At 43.9% G+C, this 20,035-nt stretch overlaps 1 protein-coding gene across 2 annotated transcripts in view; it reads left to right on the forward strand.

Annotated features, from left to right (window-relative positions):
• PIAS1 (protein inhibitor of activated STAT 1) overlaps positions 1 to 20,035 on the forward strand; it is a 52,178-nt gene that overhangs the window by 23,373 nt on the left and 8,770 nt on the right. For both annotated transcript variants that reach the window (XM_027898682.1, XM_027898683.1), the window contains exons 3-8: positions 10,762 to 10,846; positions 11,450 to 11,497; positions 12,504 to 12,594; positions 13,101 to 13,235; positions 16,161 to 16,266; positions 17,697 to 17,770. In XM_027898682.1, coding sequence (XP_027754483.1) covers positions 10,762 to 10,846; positions 11,450 to 11,497; positions 12,504 to 12,594; positions 13,101 to 13,235; positions 16,161 to 16,266; positions 17,697 to 17,770 — 539 coding nt within the window. The remainder of the gene's footprint in view (positions 1 to 10,761; positions 10,847 to 11,449; positions 11,498 to 12,503; positions 12,595 to 13,100; positions 13,236 to 16,160; positions 16,267 to 17,696; positions 17,771 to 20,035) is intronic.

Consider the following 20,035-nt stretch of genomic DNA (forward strand, 5'->3'; position numbering starts at 1 on the left):
ATAAAAAAAAAAAAAAAGCCCTTTGCAAAAGAAATCCCTTGTAAACAAACCCCAGCAGGTGCTTCCCAGTGCCAGCCTGCAGAGCCGTGGGGATGTGGGAGTGGGGATGGAGTCTGTGGAGTTGGATCTCGCACAGTCACTCGCCTGTTTTGTTGTAACTGAGACACTGAGGGTGAAACAGATGGTTTTGGGTAATCTCATCTTCTGGTTCAGGTATTCTTTTCAGAGGTGTTCTGTGTCTATTTAACTTTAATCTAAAAGCCTAATTGATTAATAAGCATTCCAGGCAATGCTGGTGGTGCAAGATAATTAGGTACTCAGTATGTGCCTCGTCACTTTTACATTATAAATACTTAAAAATAATGCTCTAATTTCCAGAAGACATTCCAATGCAGGAATTATGGAGTGCATTTATTCCTAGATGTGGTAAGAGCACTTTGCTGTCAGCTCTGTGCCTGACAAGGCAGCCCCAAATGCAGGGATCAGGATTCAAGCTCTGCCATGTCTCTGCCTCAGGAGCTGATGTGCAATGGGATGTTCAACCTTTTGTGGACTCTGTCAGGGTAAGGAGGTGGAAGTGGGTGAAATTCCAAGCAGGTACCTTTGTAAGGAGTTTCTGTCCCTTCTGTTAGCTGAAGGACACATTTGGGGGTTTTTATGGCAGTTCAGGCTGCAGATATCTTTGTTTTTCTGAAATAATACTATTAAAAAGTTTTTTTCCTTGTACATGTGGGGGAAGAGGGAGCTTTAGTGTCCATGCATGTCATGGAATGGTTTAGGTTGGGAGGGAACCTAAAGACATCCAGTGCCACCCCCTTCCCTGGGCAGAGACACCTTCCACCAGCCCAGGTTGCTCCAAGCCCCGTCCAACCTGGCCTTGGACACTCCCAGGGATCCAGGGGCAGCCACAGCTTCTCTGGGCAACCTGTGCCAGGGCCTGCCCACCCTGCTCAGCATAACTTGGATTAATTGTCTCCATTTGTACAGTTACTGATGCTCTTCCTACAAAGTCCTAAATTATCCATTGAATATTTGCCCCAGATGGTTTGGGGATCCTTCTCACTGCTGCCCATGGCGTGGGTTTCCTCAGATGTCCAGTTTCTGTGTCCCCTGGTGTGTTTTCCAATGGCAGATCTGTGCTGCAAGCACTCAGAACTTCTCCCTGGCATTTAGCCAGTGTTTCAGCATCTCCTCCTGGCCTTTTCCCATCAGATTACTCATGGGACAGGGATAAGGAACTCTTGAATTTGCTGTTTCCCTCCCCCACAAGAAGGAACTGATGACCTGATGGGGGGTTTTGAATAAACCCTGAAATCTGTGTGCTTAAAATGGAACCTACTGGAAGAGAAAAAAATCATGTGAGAAAGAGAAAGAATTAGTGTGATTTGAGGATATTTAGAGCCTTCTGAAATCACTACAGTCACTACATAAGACTGGGCAAAGCACATCTTCGGAGGGCGTTGTCCCTGGTCTTTCCCAAGGCAACAGCTGGGAAGGTTTGCTGCAGTAGTCTTGTGTCCTGTGGAGAACTGATTATTAATTTGAAAAGCAATAATTTGGTGAAGCCTCAGGGCAGGGAGTTGCTCAGCAGGGCACTTGAACATGCATTCTGTACCCAAATACTTTAGGTAGGTGGGTAGTACACAACTAATGTGAATAACAGATAAGAAAATTAAATGTGCTAACTCTTATTTTTAATGCTGAGAACAAAGGGAGGAAATAGATGTTGCCTTCTTACACTTGCTTCCTCAAAACGTAGCTCTGGACTTGGATTAAAATGGATGTGCTGGCATTCATGGCACTGGGGGAATGCAGGGATTTATCCACCTTGCACCCTTCTCACCAGGATCTTTCCTTGAGCACGCCTGGCTGAATCCCAGGCTCATTTAGGTTGGAAAAGATCTCTGAGATCATCAGGTCCAATCTGTGCCTGATCCCCACCTTGTCCCCCAGCCCAGAGCTCTGAGTGCCACGGCCAGGCCTTCCTTGGACATTGTTGATGGGAGACAAAGAGGTGTTTGTTCATTTTCAGTGGAGCTGTTGAATTTGATCCACGTTTTATTAGTCATCCTCAGTGCCAAATTGAGAAAGCATCTCGAGTGGATGGGTTTGTGTCCCAGCCAGCTGGGAGAAAGCTCTTGTGTGCTGGGCAGGGATGGTGGGGGGTGGATGTGCCCTGAGTGCTCGTGGGCACTCTGAGCACTCTGCCCCGTGGTTAACCAGGATTTGAAGGGAGTCTGAGGCTTTTTCATTTTGGAGGAAAAGCTGCCCAGTTAGGCCTGGATGGAATGTATGAGAATTGCCTTGTTATTGTGATTCGCTGTTGTTTTTCTGATAGGAACTCCTTTAAAGAGCAGAATTTTGGTTGTTGGTTTCTCAAGTGAAGCTGCAGCTTTCACTTATTTTTCCCCTGTTTCCAGCAACCCTCCCCTCCTCCCCCCCAGTGCACAGACTCTGCTAATTGGTTGTTTTTTAAGCATTTTCTAAAAGTAACTCCCAAGAGATAAGATCTCTTTTGTGTGGTGAAATGTGTTTGCTATGAGATGAGTAAGGAGGACCAGAATTTGCCAGATTATTATGGAAAGGACATGAGATAGTTAAACAACATCTTAAAAATACCTCCTCTTCCAGCAAATGTCATTCCTAATTGCTTTAGCTGTGTAGTTGTTCCAAAAAACATTTTAACTGGCTTAGGGGTCTTTACTTACCTGTAAGGGGAAATTACCCTTTTCTTTTCAATTTAAAGGATTAAAGAGGCTGTGGACTGTCCTCCTCTTTTAAAAGCTCTCCAGATGCCATAGGGATGATCATCCTAATTTATTTGCTCCATTTCAGCTTTCAGTGATGTGGGCACAACACTGAAACCTGGGTCTGGCCAACAGAATTAGGAGGAGACAAATACCCATCAGTGTTTTTTATATCCACCATGTTTCCAGACTCCACCGTGGAAGGAGCTTCCAGTACCAGTACTGAGCCTTCTCTTGATTGAGGGCTTAGTTTAGTTTGTTAATCGGGGGACTCTCCTAGCAGGATTTCTCCAAGCAGTGGGGTTTTGCCCCTGGTGCCTCCAGGATCGATTCTGTGCTCGCTGAGGAGCCTCTGAGCGCTCCTGGCTGACTTGGCCGTGCTGTTTTTTCGGAGACACATCTTGCAGCCGAGCTGACTGAGATCTTCAGGGTGACTGTAGTTCAAGGTACAGCCATTAAACAATTAAACAATTCAGGGCACTAGAAATCTGGGTTGGAAAGGCTGCAAGTTTTGCTTGGCAAGTGTTTCTCCCTTTCATATATCAGCGAGCCAATCTTTTGCTCTGTGCAATTGGTATTATGGTTTATATGAAAGTCACGCTTTTACTGTCTTCTGTGTTTATTATTTTTTTAAATGTACTTTGTGGGAGGAAGTTCAACAAAACACTATTTTCTAAGCTCAGGCTTGAGCTTTCTGACTTCCGGCCCTGCAGCTTTTAATTGTGCAAGAAGAGGGTGAAATATTAGCTCTGCCTTGTTCCTGTGCTGGAGCTCAACTAGAATTACAGAGCACTTGGGTTTCTTTTTTTGGCTGTATTTGCATACAGTGTGTGCCTCAGGTTCACGTATAGACAATCTTTCCATGGGCAAGAGTCTTGTTTCTTTTAAGTCTGAGCGAGCTGTACCCAGCTGTGGCTGCTGTGCTGCTGTAATTTATTGGGCTAACTTCAGCTGGTTGCTCAATCTCCTCGTGCAGAGAACTGAGATCATCGAAATTCCGGGACCTGACAGGATATGGATGTTTTCAGACACCGCTGCTCTGGTGTGAATGGATTTAGGAAGCCACTTGGCTTTCACAGGATCATGGAATATGCTGCTTTGGAAGGGACCCATCAGGATGGTGCAGTCCAGCTACTTGCTCTGCACAGGACACCCTAAAATCCCACCCTGCCTCAACACTCCTTGAGCTCTGGCAGCCTTGACCACTGCCCTGGGGAGCCTGATCAGTGCCCAACCACCCTCTGGGGGAAGAACCTTGTCCTGAGATCCAACCTAAGCTTCCCCTTACTCAACTTCATCCAGGGTGAAATCAGGATATCTTTTTTGATAATTGATAATTTGATAAGGAGTTGGACTCGATGAGCCTCGTGGGTCCCTCCCAACTCAGGATATTCCACAGTTCTAATGAAAGCTTTTAGCAGAAGGAATTACCCCAGACCCCATGGTTGACTCAAGGCATGTGATAATCCACTAATAACCAGGAGGCAGTGTAAGCCTGGAGTCCCTTCCCTGTGCTGGGGCACTGGAGGCCTCACAGGGCTGCTCACACCACACAGGAGAGGCAGCTCTGCTATTGCCATAGGTAGGTTTTAAGATTTCCACTTGCCCCTGAGATGTTGAGATCCCTCAGTAGTTGCTGGAAATGCTGATGGGACTTGGAAGTCTTTTACAGATACTTTTACCTCCCCTGATGATAAAACCACAATCTGGGTTATGCTAACCCTGGTGAAGATCTTATTAGGGACTCCGTTGCCTAATAATGAACTTTAAACTGAATTTTTTTGCCTTTTCTGTCAGGTTTATGAAACTTGCTACTTTGTTTTTGAGAGGAGAACTCCTCTAACAGCAGGATCCCCTGTGCAGGGACCTGGCAGTGCTGCCTTCTTTGTGCTGCTGCTTTGGAGTGTTTAAGAGTTGGTGCTCTTAGGAAGAAACTAAATATTCAACCTGAATGGCAGCACTGGAGTGCTGGGACATGTATTTAGGTGTGTAAAGTGACTGAATTTGAGTAAAGAAGATCCAGTGATGTTCCTTGCCTCTGGCACAGTGAGGGAACAGATGTGCTCTGGAGATGTGTGGGCTCAGGAGGGGAGAGCTGGGGTAGCTGGGTGGGTGTTGATCCCACAGAGCTGGGTTGGGAGGGTGGGGAATTCTGGCACAGACTGGCATGAAATTGTCCCTCAGTCCTCGCTGCAGGTCTTCAGAAATGCTGCAATACATGACTGACTGAAAAAATAATCAAACATAAATGTCAGTCCAATTGCACGGAGTTTCCAGCTGATCTATTCTGTTTGTACAACATATCAGAGAGACTTATAAAATACATAATATTTATGGATTAATTGTAGCCCTTGGAGTATTTCCAGGCTATTTTCATATATATATTTAGGCACTATTTCAAATAAGCTCCTTCACATCTCTACTCCCTGCCTTTCCCACCCCCAGTGTGGCTCTGCCTGTTTCTCCTGAGGATTAACTGTGAGTTGGACAGAATCTAAAGATGATTTGAAGTGATAAATGCAGCAGCTGATAACCCAGAGCCTGGGTTCAGCTTTTCCTCTGCTCTCAGGTGGAGAACGTGGCAGTGTCACTCGAGGGCGTTTGTGAGCGCAGTTGGGACCCGTGGAAGTGGGTTAAGGGCTCATCACCACTGCCAAGGCAAGAAGGGCTCGTGTGTTTACTAAAGTGCTTCTCCTCAAGTAGCTTTGAAGTGTTTTGAAATGTTAAGGTTGTGCAGCATCTCTTGTGGTAAGTGATGGAAACGGAGGGAAGTGGCCGAGATGAGACAGAGATGGAATGTGGGATTGCTCCCGGCGCTGGAGCGGCCGAGCTGCTTCCAGGAGTCTGTGGCTTGTGCAGGACATGCTCTTGGATGTTGGGGTGGGGTGTCAGGCCTGACATGGCTCTGGTGATTGGTGAGAGGCTTTTCCAGCCTTCCAGGGGACAGGGTGGCTCCAAGCAGGGGTCCGGCCCGATCCCGGCAGCAGGAAGTGGAGGGAATGGTGGGTGGTGGTTTGCAGGGCCCTGCTGCTGCTTCCAGAAGACGACAGAGGTTGTGGTTAAAGGACAGGAAGTGTTGATGTGTAAACACTTGGTTACCCAGGAACATCAGAAACTGGGGGGGGTTTAAAGACCTGCTGGTGCATCCCCAGATGCAGATCCCCCATGGACGTGGGTCCTCTCAGTGCTTCTGTCCCACTTGGATTTTGCTTGAATCAAGTCATTCCAGCATTGGATCCCACCTGCAAACAGCGGCTGGATAAATGACCCCAGTCAGGAGGGATCCAGGAGGCTCCAGGATGAGGAGCTGTGGGTCTGTGGTGTTGGGTTACGGATTTCCTGCCTCCTGCTGCCGTGGAACAGGATCCAAAGCCTGCCTGGATTTTCCCATTTGCAAAGCTGTTCTCTGGGCCTTGATCTAAACACGGGAATTTTGGCCTGGGTTGGAGGCAGCGATGGAATTTTCAGGAGCGATATTTGAAGGAGGATTGAACAGAAATGGATGCAAGGAAAAAGCAAGATGCCTAAAAATGAGGTATTTTATCTATCTGGGGAAGATAAGCAAGAATTGGAGAATCAGGGAATATGCTGAGTTGGAAGGGACCCACAAGGGTCATGCAGTCCAGCTCCTGGCCCCAACAATCCCACCCTGTCCCTGAGAGCATTGTCCAAACACTTCTTGGGGCCATGAGCACTTCCCTGGGGAGCCTGTTCTGGTGCCCAAACACCCTCTGGATGATGAACCTTTTCCTAATAATCCATCCTAAACCTCCTCTGGCTCAGCTCCAGCTGTTCCCTCAGATCCTTGTGAGGAAGTTGTAGACAGATATTATACATAAATATATATATATATATATAATATCTATGTGTTGGGTTGACTATCTAAATCTGCAATATTTAGATTTCTGGTTAATGTTATTAATGAAATTGAAATGTAATTAATCCAAACTCTGCAGTGTGTTAAGTTAGTGAATAACCAATTAGGCATCTCTTGTTTATCTTACAGCATGCAGCAAAAATTTGCTCTAGTCCTCACACTGTTACTTAACAGAAGTGTTTTTGCCTTTGGAAGTAAACACACTGCTATTGGAAATCATTGGGAATGGGCCAGCTGAGTGATAGCTCAGGTAGTAATTGTGGTGTAAAGTGCAAGTTTAATTTTAGTCCGGGTCTCTCTCTGTATTAGGAGGTAAAATATTCCCTTCAGCATTTAATAAGCTGCACTTGGTGATGATTTATGGGAAGATTAACCTCGGTGTATCGGTCAGCTGCTGTTGCATCAGGAGGCGCCTCCACCTCAGCAAGGTGATATCAGGAGATTCATTAACGACTTCAAGGTGGCTGTTCCTGAATGGGAGTTGAGAGAGTGGCTTTTTCTCAAGACAGCAAGAGAGGTATTTTGCTGCAGAAAGATTGTGTGGCTATTTTTAGCCCTGGGTACTGGTGAGGTGGAACAGAATATTTTTAGAGCTGTAGAAAATGCAGCCACTCAAGCTGGGTTCCTTTTTTTCACTCTAGTGCTGGAGGGGTTTTCCAAAATAAAGAATAAAATTGGTAGGAAATGTCTTTTATGTACCATTATTACTTATATAAGTGATATATAGATTATGTATATGTACATATATTTATTTATGTAGGATTTTAAGTGTTTTGGACCTGTGGGTGATACTGCCATATTTTAAACCCATATTAATTATATATAAACTAAATATAGATTATATACATCAATCACATTATAATTATATATTCTATATATTAACTGCATTGTAATTAAAATATAATAAAATAGATTTTCCCTCAGATTTTGAAACCTTTACTCATGAAATGTTTTAAGAAAGCTCCACAGGCAGGAAGGCAGAATTGGGCCCCTCTCAATTAATATCCACCAATCCCATATTCTGTTTGGATCATAACTTGATGGAAATCACGGAATAATTCAGGAATTGGTGAACTGGTAAAAGAAGAGCTTGGAAGGGGAAACTCTGTAATGTTTTTGCAGCATCTGAGGCATTTTGGAGTGTGTTTTACTAATTATTGGGACCTGCAGAGGCAGCAGAGCTGAGCCTGTGCTGGTTCTCAGTGTCTGTACAAGTTTACAAGAAAACATGGATTTTCTGCATTACCCTCCCTGGATTTTAGGTGGATGGATGCAGAATGAGGAAACACTCCCCCCTCCAAGCAGTGAGATCCCAGTCAGATGAGACATGGATTTCATACATGTCTGAAACTGTTCTTGTTGGCACTCAGTGAATGACATAATTCTGCTGGAAAAGCTTTGTGTTACACTCTCAAAACGTGCCCCTTCAGATTTCTGAACGATCCAGGGAGTTTTTGAGCAGCAAGCTAAAGTGATGCTCCTGCTTCATGTATTTCTTTGAAATTACTGCCCTTCTTTATATTGAAATTAAATTAATACAAGTCCCTTAGACATCCCTCCTTTCTGGACTTGCAAAGGAGACATGGCCTGTCAGCCTCTTAGCTCACCCTCCCAGCTCTGTTCCATTCAGACAGGGCTAAAGAAAAGGTTATAATATCTAATAATTCACAGTTATGGGAAAAAAACCCAACCCTCCAAAAAACATTCCTGGCGTCTTTCTTAAGAATGTCCATGTTAATTCTGTTGTCCTGGCTTGATTTCAGCTTTATTAGATTATAAAGTCTATTTTAATCCACTTGGTTTTCGATTGCAGAGCTATTTTTACCTTTCTGTTGTTAAATAATAGTAGTTGTTTGCAGGGCCTGGTTGTGTTTCTGACCCTCAAAATGGTTTTCTCGTATCAAACTGTATATTTGCATAGTTCTGGTTTTAATCAGACTCCAGAATTCAGAAATAAAGGATGAGCTTGACTTGCCAGGGTCTGTTTGGTGTTGTGATAACACCAGCTGAATTAATAGAAATCTGTCAGCTTTTCTGGGCCTAAATTCCAGATTTCCAGCGTCGTATCCTGGGAGCAGCTGAAGGGCCTGGCCGTGACTGTGTGGTGGTTGAGAGTGAGGTGGTTCTTGTCCTGTTCAGTCTGTCGAGAGTTTTGCTGTATTTGATTGGCTTTTGGAGCATCTTTGCCTAATTAACAAGTTTTTTTTCTGCCTCCTTTGCAATTTGGCCACACTGCTGTGGGAATCTCAGGGTTGCTGGTGCACAAAAACAGTGCCTGGAGAACATGGAGTGTGGGTTGGTGCTGGTTTGGAGGAACATGCCACCACTGGGACCAGCAGCTCATGGATTTTACTCACAGTCAGTGAGACAAGGGCACAATTTTGGTGACTGCTATTTGACATCTTGGCTAATTAAGGTTTAAATGAACGCAGCACTAGTGAAATGTTCAGCAGCCTTTAATGAAAGGTGTTGGAGTTCACAGCAAAAGTTCACAAAAACCTTCCAGAACTTTTCTAATAAAGCCAAAGTCGACAATTTGTGGGGTGAAGCAGATAATCCACTGGTGGAAAATAAACCAGGCAGATAAAAGCATATAGCACTAGGGAATAATACCTGGAATTCCTTCAGCTCTGCAGAGCTTTAGCCTTGCTGATTCAGCTTTTGTCGATGACAATGTGTAATTCTGACTTTTCCATTGATAACTAAAAATAGGTGTAAAACTGTATTGGAAACCAAATGTTCAAACAGCTTTTCATTGTTCATTGTACACTTTGTGTTTCTGTTTCCTGCAAACTCTCACATTTTGCTGCCATGGCTGGTTGAGAGGAAACGCATGGATATCAAAATATAACGAGTTAGAGAAATAATTTATGGTTTTTAAAAGGTTTCCTGTTGGCTGGTATTGTCCCAGAAGTTTGTTACCTGTTCCTGCCCATCCAGCTTTGGAGCAGCTGATCATAATATCTATTGATACCTGTAATACATAAAATATATTCTCTATAATGATTATTACCTATTGCATAATGTAATGAGTGTACAGATTGTAGCACTGCCACGCAAGAAAGATAGGAATGTAAATTTGGGGAGATTGCTGCTGTTAATATTTGTACTCACTCAGTGTCTTTGCTATTGTTGGTTCCAGCCCACCACATGCTGCTTTGAACAGAATATCTGGAGTCTCCCCCTGAAGTTCTCACTCATCTGTCACTCAGGGCTGAGTCAGGAAGTGCATTGTAGTAAACCAAAACCTGATCCATTTCTCCAGTCTTTAATGCACAGTGTATTTTTATTCATGGCCTTATACAATTATTAAGAGAAGTGGAATTGAGTGAAAAGCTGCTTTAACTTGCACTTCAATGTATGTGTTGGTGAGAGTGTGGAACAGTTCTCTGGGGAGATGCTTCTTCCTTTTAATTTATTTTTTTTAAAAAGCCATTTTCATTGCTGATATGTAACTCTCTGTGCCTGTAGCCCTGGGAAGGGATTTGTTTTAGATAAAAGCACTATTTTGGAGATACTTAACATGACTTTTGATTTTCAGCAGGAGCATTAACTCTTGAGCAGTGTTTGTTTTGTTCTGGGATGCTATGAAGGGCTTTAAAAGCAGATTTTATAGTTGCATATCTCGTGAGTTATTGCCATATTACATATATTTTAGTGCATTTAACTCCATAAAATACCTTCCTGAAGTGGGAGAAGTTGCATGTGTTGTGCTTCAGTCCCTCTGTGAACTTTTACAGGCTAATCCACGATCTTGGATGCTCAAGGAAATAAAACAGTGATGGACGAGAACTCCCAGGAATTCATTTAATATCAGAGAACATTTGACATTAAGCTGCTGATAAAGGTTTCAAGCTGATTTGCCTCAGCTTTGCCATTACCTGTATCACAATTTTAATCTATATTCTCCTTTAATCACTTTTATAATGTGCATTTTATCTGCGTGCGGAGTTTGCTCGTTGTATTTTTATTTACAGGAGGGTTTAAGCGGCGACTCGCCGGCTCCGAAGCCGTTCACAGGAGCAGATGTGTGGCTGTAAAAAATGAGTGTGTGTGCAGAGAGAGTTCAGTGAGAGGAGATGGCTCTGGGAATGGTTCCCTGTGCAGGTTTTGAAGTTGCTCTCTGTTCTCTTGCAGCCTCAGACAATAGTCAGCGATTTCGAGAAACCTGCTTTGCGTTTGCACTGACGCCACAACAAGTGCAGCAAATCAGCAGTTCCATGTGAGTGGGGTTGTTTCCAGAGAAAAGAACTTAGAGCAGGGACTTTTAGCACCCCACCCCTTTCATTTCGAACTGGGAGGTGTGTGCAGTGCTCAGGGAAGGGGAGTTCTGATGGGGAGCAGGAGGGCGAGGAGGGGAGGATTAAACTCCACCACTTTTGGGGTGTTTTGGGTGGGTTTCCCTTGTGTGAAGTTCTGTGCAGGTACAGAACTCTGCTTCCTGCAGCCCTTCCCTGCCACCAGCCAGATCCTTTCTCAAGTTCTTTGTTTATTCACTATAAAGATGGTATTTTACAGTGACCTATCCGAATTTTCTTTATAGTGTACAAAAAAAAAAAAAAAAAAAAGGACATAGGTAGAGGTCAGATGAGAATGTCATTGATTTATTTACCTTGAAGAATAAAAACTGTGCCTTTGAAGGTATCCTGAGAGTGGTGGTTTGACTGACCAGAGGCAGCAAAGTGTGGTACACACCATATAAACACCATATAAAAGGGTGTTTTACATACACTGAACTTAGGGCAAACTCTGGAGGAGTCTATGTTGTAATGTTGATGGATCTCCTGTGAAAACAGTGTTTTAACCTGTGTTCTGTTGTTTCTAGGGATATTTCTGGGACCAAATGTGACTTCACAGTACAGGTCCAGCTGAGGTAGGTGTGTTACTGCCTCTTCTCCATGCTGCTGGTTTTTCAGATGTATCAGCAGGTCAGGCATTCCAGGGTGGAGAAGAGCGTCATCCTGGTTGATTTTCTTGTTAGTAGTTGTAGATTGTGTGAATCCTCCTTCCTGTAACTCCACGGGCAGATTCCATGTGCCTGGGCCCTCAAAATCTCCTGGCAGAGCTGTCAGGCACAGAATTCCATGGACATGGCAACCCAAGGGCTGCTTCTCTTTAGGCAGCACTTTGGGAATCACCAGGCTGAGTCTTAACCTGCCGATTATTTTAGAGGTTTTCACAAGTTTATCATAAGTTGATGAAAATCCTGTGTATCAGCAAGTTGGGTTGGCCTGGTGTGGGATCAGCTGGACAAAGGGATGAGGAGGATTTGAGGGAAACCTGATTAGCTGTACCCTGATGGGATGGGACAGGTCCCCTGGAAGGAATCCAGTGGAACTGAGAGGCACTTGGTCCTTGGCCTGTTGTCCATTATCCTGGCCCAGGACAGGGAAGGGTGTGTCCTGCCTCAGATCCAGCAGCAAATAAACCTGTTTGAACTTAAATAAATAAATTAAACTGCCTGAACTAAGAGATCTGCCACAGGCCTGAGGGTTCCATGGCTGTGCCTCAGCAGCTGCCTGGAGGCAGGACAGTGGAAGAGACTTAACTTTTGTCCTTTGAGAAACTTTGGGCTTATGTCAAGAGGTCTGGAGAAAAGGCAGAAGAGAAACTGGGATGAGCTGTTTGTGTAGCAGCAACCTGCCTGTGTGAATGAGTCAGTCAGGGGGAGGAACTCAGGGAATCTGAGGGGGGAACCCAGAGCCATCTTGAAACACTGTAATTTTGGGGGGCTTTCCTGCTCAGTGACATGTGCAGATAATTTGAGGACTGTGTTTAGCAAGACCTGTCGTGCTTTCATTGCTCAGTGGAAAACAAATTCCTTGTAGGAAGAGATGTCACTTTAAAAGTGAAAGATGATGGAAGCTCTTTGCTTTTAGGTTTTGTTTATCAGAAACCAGTTGTCCACAAGAAGATCACTTCCCACCCAATCTGTGTGTGAAAGTAAATGGGAAACCATGCAGCCTTCCAGTAAGTAAGATGTTCTTTGATACACCTTTTTGGGTAGCACCACTAGGAACTGGCTGGCAAAAATTAGCCTGAAAATTTATCCTCACCTTTGTTTTCACATTCTGCAGTGTTTGAGTGACTAGAAAAGATTGGGTAGGTTGTTTCTGAGGAGGAGCTGAATTTCCAAAAGCCATGGCAGTGTATTTTTGTGTTTGACAAACACCAGTGACAGTCCTGGGGCAGCACAGGGGGTTGGAGTGGGCAGTGTTGGCCAGGCAGGTCCAGTAGCACTGCTGAGAGGGACCTTTTAATATTCCATGGGCAGGGATTTTGGATTTCTCTGTGAGGAGAAAGATCTTCTAAAACACCTGATAACTCTGTCTGATGCCTGTCTCTGGTGGAATAGAAGCAGGAGCCTGGCTCGGGTGGGACGCAGCTCGGGCAGGGTTGTGGTGAGGAGAAGACAAAGCCAGTCTTGACTTTTTTTTTTTATGTGTGTTTGAGAGATGAAATGCTTTGCTTTCCAGGGCTACCTTCCACCAACCAAAAACGGTGTTGAACCAAAGCGCCCCAGCAGACCAATCAACATTACCTCACTCGTCAGGTTGTCCACGACGGTACCAAACACAATCGTTGTCTCCTGGACGGCGGAGATTGGGAGGGTGAGTGGCTGCTCAGACCTCGGGAGCTGGTGCTTTGAAAGATCTGAGAGATAAGCAGGTTTAATTGTGCAGAAAACCCTTGGTGCAGCAGCACTAGACTGTTCCTTCTTTTGATGGAATTTTGATGGCAGGAGATAGGACGGGCTCCCTTAGATCAGTGCACTGACGTTTTGTGGTGTGAGCTCTCCCTCTTCACCCCCCACCCACCTTTGTGACTCACTGAGGGCTCAGATAACGAGATCAAGACATCCCAGAAGATTTTTGTTTGTTGATTTGGCCAAACTTCAGACTTCAAGCTCTTCCTGACTTCAGGGACTCGACAAACCTTATCTTGGCTTTGGCTTTGTAACCAGCATGTGACATTCAGGACAGAGTGGCCCTTGAGAGCAGGGACACAAAGCATCACAGCCCAGCAGGGCCCAGCAGGTTTCATTTACCATTTTACATTTCTTTTCTCACAACTGCCATTCCTCTGTTTCATATTTAAAAACTCGTGATTTTACCACTTTTTTTTTTGTGTCTGTGGGCAGAACGTTACAACTGGTGTTATAAAATTGCTGATGTTCCACTGGACCAATTAAATCTGGAACATGCTGCAAAAAGTGACTTCAGTAAATGAGTCCATGAATTAGTGAAGTGCTTTCAGTGCTGGCACCAAACCTGCTGGATGGGCATTACAGGGGCACCGTGTGCTGGTGCCACTGCAGCCATCCTGTTGTTAGAAGTGCCGAGAATTGTCCTGAGGTGAAACCTTGTCCAAGAATTTGTCAGTGTGCAAAGCCCAGGATTCCTGAACCAGCCTGGAAAAAATGCTTACAGCCCGGTCCTGCACAATGGGCAGCTATGAAACAGCACCAGGGGGATTTCAGGAGGGAGTTCTTGTGGGGCAGAAAACAATCTCCATCCAGATTGTGGAATAAATGATGGCTGGAAGATTCTTTTGGGAAAAAAAAAAAATCTTCTTTTCTCTCATGAGAGCTGCAAGTATCAGAACTGAGCATTTGAGAGTGCACCTGCTTTGGTTCACACTGCAAGTGGATGGATCCTGATACTCCTCTGAGTCCTTAGGAATATCAGGGAGGATTTAGGGAGGAGAAGTGCCCTGGACTCTGAGTTAGTCTCTTGTGGACTAGCTGGTTCTCAGACTTCACAGATATTTCAGTTATAAAGAACATGTTGGGTAATTTTCCATGAGCATGAGATGCCAGAAGTGCTCAAATCCAGGCTGGAGCAGCCTGGTCCAGTGGCAGGGGGTGGAATGGGATGAGTTTTAAGGCTCCTTCCAACACAGCCCATCCCATCCTGTGATTTTATGAGACACAGTCCTAAAGTGCTTCTTCAAGAGTTAAATGTGAGGAATTGCTTTATTTCTGGCTATGCCCATAAAATACAAAATTTGGATTCCCCTCTTCCCCTCACCTCAAGAGTCTCTTGCATGTCCCAGCTGGTGCTCTCTACCTTTCCTGGAGTCATCTCTGGGATTTTTACCCAATCTGTTTCAAGAGCCTTCTGGAGCAGCTGCCTTGGGCGAGTTCCTGCCTTTGTAGATTCAAGCTGTCGGTAAATAATTTCACAGCGTTAATTAGCATTTTTCTAACTTCTATACTAATTGAGGCATTAAACAAACAAGTTAAAGGCAGTAGTGGTTTTTAACGATGTGAGAAGCAGTCATTGTAAGAATAAAATATTTAAAATGTGGTGTTTCTGATGCTATTTCAGTTTGAGTAATTTTGTGGTGAGATATATTACTGAAACCCCGCCTTTGCATGCTGGTGGCATCCTAAACAAAAGATAGTAGATGTCACAACTGTATAGGGTTTTTTTTTTGTGAAAACACTTGTGGCAGTTGCTGGGGGGAAGCTTTTCATTTTTCACTTTAAATTGTATGAATGCAACTACAGCTTTAGCCATTAATGTTTATATCAAAATAATTGATGTACCCTAATGTGAGAACACGAGACTTGTCCTTTCCATTTTGGGGTGCTGCTGATGAATGCACAGTGTAGGCATTTATAACCTGCTATTTTAGAAACTTATAAGAAAAATCAGAGCTTCAGAAATGCCAGGCTGTGGTTTGAACTCAGTGCCAGGAAGAGCTTGGCCCTCCAGGGAAGGGGGGGCCTGGCAGAGTTGGGACTTCTGCATCCAACCTGCTTGGATGCCCAAGTATTGGCAGAAAGGAGCATCCACGGCCTTTCCCTGGCATTGAGAAGGAAAAGGGGCAGGGTGAGCTCTGCTTGAGGAAGTGACCCAAGCTCCTGGGAGGGGAAGGACAGGACAGGGCGTGGGAGCGGTGACTTCTTGGGCTGGTTCTCCAGAGCACGTCCCGGCCCCTCTGAACTCCTGAACTCTGTCACTGCCTTTCTCCTGCTCTGCTTCAGCAGGGAAGTTCACATTTCAGACACAGTCAAGTGCAGGAGGAGAAGGAAAAGATGAGCAGCAGGTCCTGCACTGATGCATCTTTTTAGGTGTTCCTCTGGAAGAAGCATCACTGCTCACTTTCCTATTTTGAAAACAAAATAAGCTTTCACTAGGAAAAAAAAGAAAAAAAGGTTAAGTTCTTTGACCTGACAGCTTCCCTTAAGTCCATTGACACAGGGCAGTACCTCACATCACCCCTGTAAAATTAAATGCACTGACACAGGATAATGTAAAATTACCCTGCTGAAAGGGGCTGCATGTCATGAATGAGAAATAGAACTTCCAGAAGTGTCCTAAATGCTGTTTTAATAGCTTGGTTTGCAGTTAAATCTCAGTAAAGCATCAAGTCACTTGTGTTGCATCCCAGACTCCAGCCCTGGAAACTTCCTGGTCTGAAAACTTTGCCCATCTCGAGTCTGGTAGAAACACAGAACAAGTGGTATGAAATAGAAGCTGTCTTGTGGTGCCAGCATTGTTCTTCCTGACGCTTTGCTGTGTTCCCAGAACTATTCCATGGCAGTGTACCTGGTGAAGCAGTTGTCCTCCACGGTGCTCCTGCAGAGGTTGCGAGCGAAGGGAATTCGGAACCCGGATCACTCCAGAGCCCTGAGTATGTCTGATGTGCTGCTTGTTTAACAGGGAAAACAGCTTCTTAAAGGGACATTTCAGACAGGACTGTGCTGCCCGAGGTTTGGACTTCCTACAGTTCCCTGGGTTTTGGGAATCTGATAGTGGTGTTCTTTGTATTCAGTTCCAATTCAAAGACTCAGAGGCCTTTGTTTGGATTAGGAGCCGGTCCAGGAACCCTGTTGACACTGGGAAGGGAAAAATGCAAGAGAATCTCTTTCAGTTCAGCCATACTGGCTTTGTTTCTTCAGAATGGAACAACTGTATTTATACAGTTAACTGGTAATTCAGCACCTCAGGCTGAACTGAAGGCCTGACACCGAACCTGGTGCTGAGGAGGAAAGGATTCATCAGCACAGTTTTTGTTCCTCTGGCACGGGGTTTGCAGCGAGCCTGGAGGGAGAGTGTCCAGCACAATCCTCCTCCCAGCCCCCTCCAGACTGGAGTGGGAGATTTGCTGCCTTATTGTTTTCTCTGACAACAACACGTTGGTCTAAGTTTGTGTAATAGAAACGAAAGCAAAAAGTGCTGCGTGTTTGTTTTTCGGGAAGAGGGCGAAAATACCAACACCTGATCGCTGTTCTTGCTCTCTAATGCTCACATAATGTGTTTTACACAGCACAAGAAAGAAACTAGTCCAGCAATAAATGCTCCATAGTGCTGGGCAGTACCTTGTGCTAATGCAGTTTGATTTAAAGGCACAAAAAGCCAGAGAGTTTCCAGGTGGCTGCCTCTCTGTGTGTGTACAAGGTGAGAATGAGGGTGCAGGGCCAGCTCAGAGCAGGAAAAAAATGGGGCTAATTTGTTCATTTAAACACTGACTGCTTATAAAACTTGTGTAAGTAAAACTAGAGGGTGGGGAGAAGTGAAAGACTTTAAAGGTGAAAGGCTCTAATATTTCACTGCAGTTATTTAAAACTCAGGTTTTGCCAGAGTATTTCTGATTCCCTGTTTCTCAATTTGCTTTCCAGTTTTAAATCACAGGATTGCCTGATGAGCATTTTGGGGGTTTACAGTGGTCCTTGGGAACGTGAGAGTTGTTAACACATTCACTTCATGTGCTTGAAGGCTGGAAGTGAAATCAGTGTGGCTCATCTTGCTGGTGCATTTTAACTAATGGTCAAGTGCCAAGCTGCCTGTAAATGAGGAAAGCCCTCTCTGTATAAGTACATTTTCTAAGGATCTTGGTTTAAGATGAGCTTTTCTGCTTTTCACTTTCTTAAGTCCTGTTGTTTCTGGGCTTTCCAGAGAGTAATTTCTGTTTTTGTGACTTATGTGAGTCTGGAAGAACAGTCAGAGTATGGCTTCCAATAGAAACTTTAGCACATGGTTTTAGTCCTGTTTTATTTCTTTATCATCCAATTTATGTTCCAAATTAACCTAAAATCCACCTTTTCTTCTTTCAAATAACAGTTAAAGAGAAGCTGACTGCTGACCCAGACAGTGAAATAGCAACAACAAGCTTAAGAGTGTCTCTTCTTTGTCCAGTAAGTCTTTATTTATTCCCTCCAAACTGATTCTGATTAAAATGTGGCTGTTCTGGGATGTGTGTGGGAGAGGTTACCTCGTGTTTACCTGGTTTAACTTTGTAGGGATAGAAAATTATCTATCACTGTGCTTTAAAAGCATGTGATACACCCCTGAGGAGCCAAGTGTTCCATTAGCTTGGAGATGTTATTCAAAATATATGTAAGCATACATTTAAATCTGTCATTTAAATCTGGTTAAATCTCATCACCTGAGTGTGAAGTTTGGGGCTCTGATTTGATAAAACCCTTCTCAGGGGTAGGGTGGGGAAACCTGACTGTTAAAAGCAGCTCTTCAGACAGTTCCTGCAGTCAGAGTATTGAGCATCTTGTATCTGAAATCGGTTCTGTGTTAAATACTTTGAATATTCAATAATCTTCAGCTAAAAATAAAGCAGTTTCATTGAGGTTGATCAAACCAAATTTGTTTTATTCTAAATTTGAGCTGGGAGAAATAGTTGCAGAAAAGGTAAAAGTGGCACAGACAACCAGTTTCTTGACCTGCTAAATGTTTTTTTTACCAAACGGGTGCAGTGGTTTATGCCTGGGTTTATGTTGTCAGTGGTAAAATGCACAATATTAACATGATGTGCACTTTTTTGAGACTTGTTTCGGGTGCAGTGCTCCAGAATACTTGCTCTGTGTATTGACTGACATAATCTCTTTATTACAGTATAACTTTTTAACCTCTTCTCAAGATTAGGGATACATCTGTTTCCTGGTCTGGCTCAATCTGCTCGAACTGGACATGAAATTCTCAGTTTTAAAATCTCAATAAGTAAACTGACTTTATTCTTGCAAAACTGAAGCTTATTTCTCCAGTTATTTAATATGTTCTTCAAGATAAACTTTTAGAGGTGTGAGTTTTGCCTCGTAAAAAGCGCAATTAACATCGTATTTATTTTTATATGTGTTTTATGTTCTTATAAATCTTTAAATGGGGTATTGTCATGATCTTCAGACTTTCTCCATATCAAGCATTGATTCTGACTAAGGAAGATGAGGAATTTATAAGGAAAGTAAAATTAATCTGTAGGAAAGATTTCTTGCAGAAATACAGGTTTTTACTTCAGCTGTATTTGATTTGTCCAAGTGTTGGTTTATAGATCATTCTTGGGGGGGGTTTCTGACACGTTTCTCTTTGTCCTCATTGCCTCCAGTCTGATAAAAGCCCTTCTGCAGTGCTTTTAGGTGCATTTTTTTCTTCTGGATGCAGTTCAGGTGGGTTGGGATTAGAGCAGGAATATCCCCTACAATATTCCCTTCAGGACTGCAGGTTTGGCAGAGCCTAAAGGTGCCAAATTCTCTTTTGCTCTCTGAGTTCTGCCAGGGGCAAAACAACAAAACAGCATCAGACGGTAGGATGTGACTCTTCAGAATTCCCACCTTTGCCAGAATTTGCCCTTTAAAATTTACTCTTTTTGTGAGACACATAAAAGCAAACTCTACAGCAGGTTATTCTGAGTGTATTTGTTATTTAAATGCCTACAAAACGGCTACACTTGACTTTTTCCAGTGTATTCTTTATTCAGTGCTGCGTGATTTTACTGTAGCTCTTGGAATAACCCATCACAGGTTCACTGGGACAGAGATTGAGCCTTTCAGCCTGTGGACAGAAAGGTTTTACCTCGATCCAGGCTGTGCTCAGGTCTGACTGTGATGTCATTTATAGCCTCCATGTTCTTACTTGATAATTCATAAGCATTTGGCTCGGGGAGAATTTTTTTTTTTTTGTCTCGATTTTTGTGGTTGTTTTTTTACATCTTGAACGCTCTGAAAACACACCCTGAAAATGCCGCTTCGGTCTCCAGGAGCAGGATGAAAAATCAGGGAATGAGGGGAATGATGTTCCTTCAGCTCTGGGAGTGTGGGGGTGCCGCTCTCCCCTCTGCTGGGTGGGATTTTATATCCAATAAAATAACTGGGGGTGCTGGGTTTAGTCTCTCTATCTAACCTTTCTTTTGCCCTCAGAACAGCACAGAGGAGGAGCTTCCTGGGAATTTGTTTTGGATTGCTCCCGAGCTTTTTATAGCACAGAGGCCTCAGAGACCAGGGAGGGAAAACTGCCTTTAAAACTGCTGCCTGGATCCATCCAGGATACAGCAAAGGGGCTGCTCTGAGCCTGGATTTCAGGAAGACACTTGAATTCTTTTTTTTTTTTTTTTCCCCTCCTGGAAGTACAAATAAATAAATCCCAGGCTCTGCAACCGGAGCAAATATTTAACT

Source organism: Empidonax traillii, unplaced genomic scaffold, assembly GCF_003031625.1.
Source record: "Empidonax traillii isolate 1590-97213 ecotype Southwest subspecies unplaced genomic scaffold, ASM303162v1 scaffold616:size383281, whole genome shotgun sequence".
Taxonomy (NCBI): domain Eukaryota; kingdom Metazoa; phylum Chordata; class Aves; order Passeriformes; family Tyrannidae; genus Empidonax; species Empidonax traillii.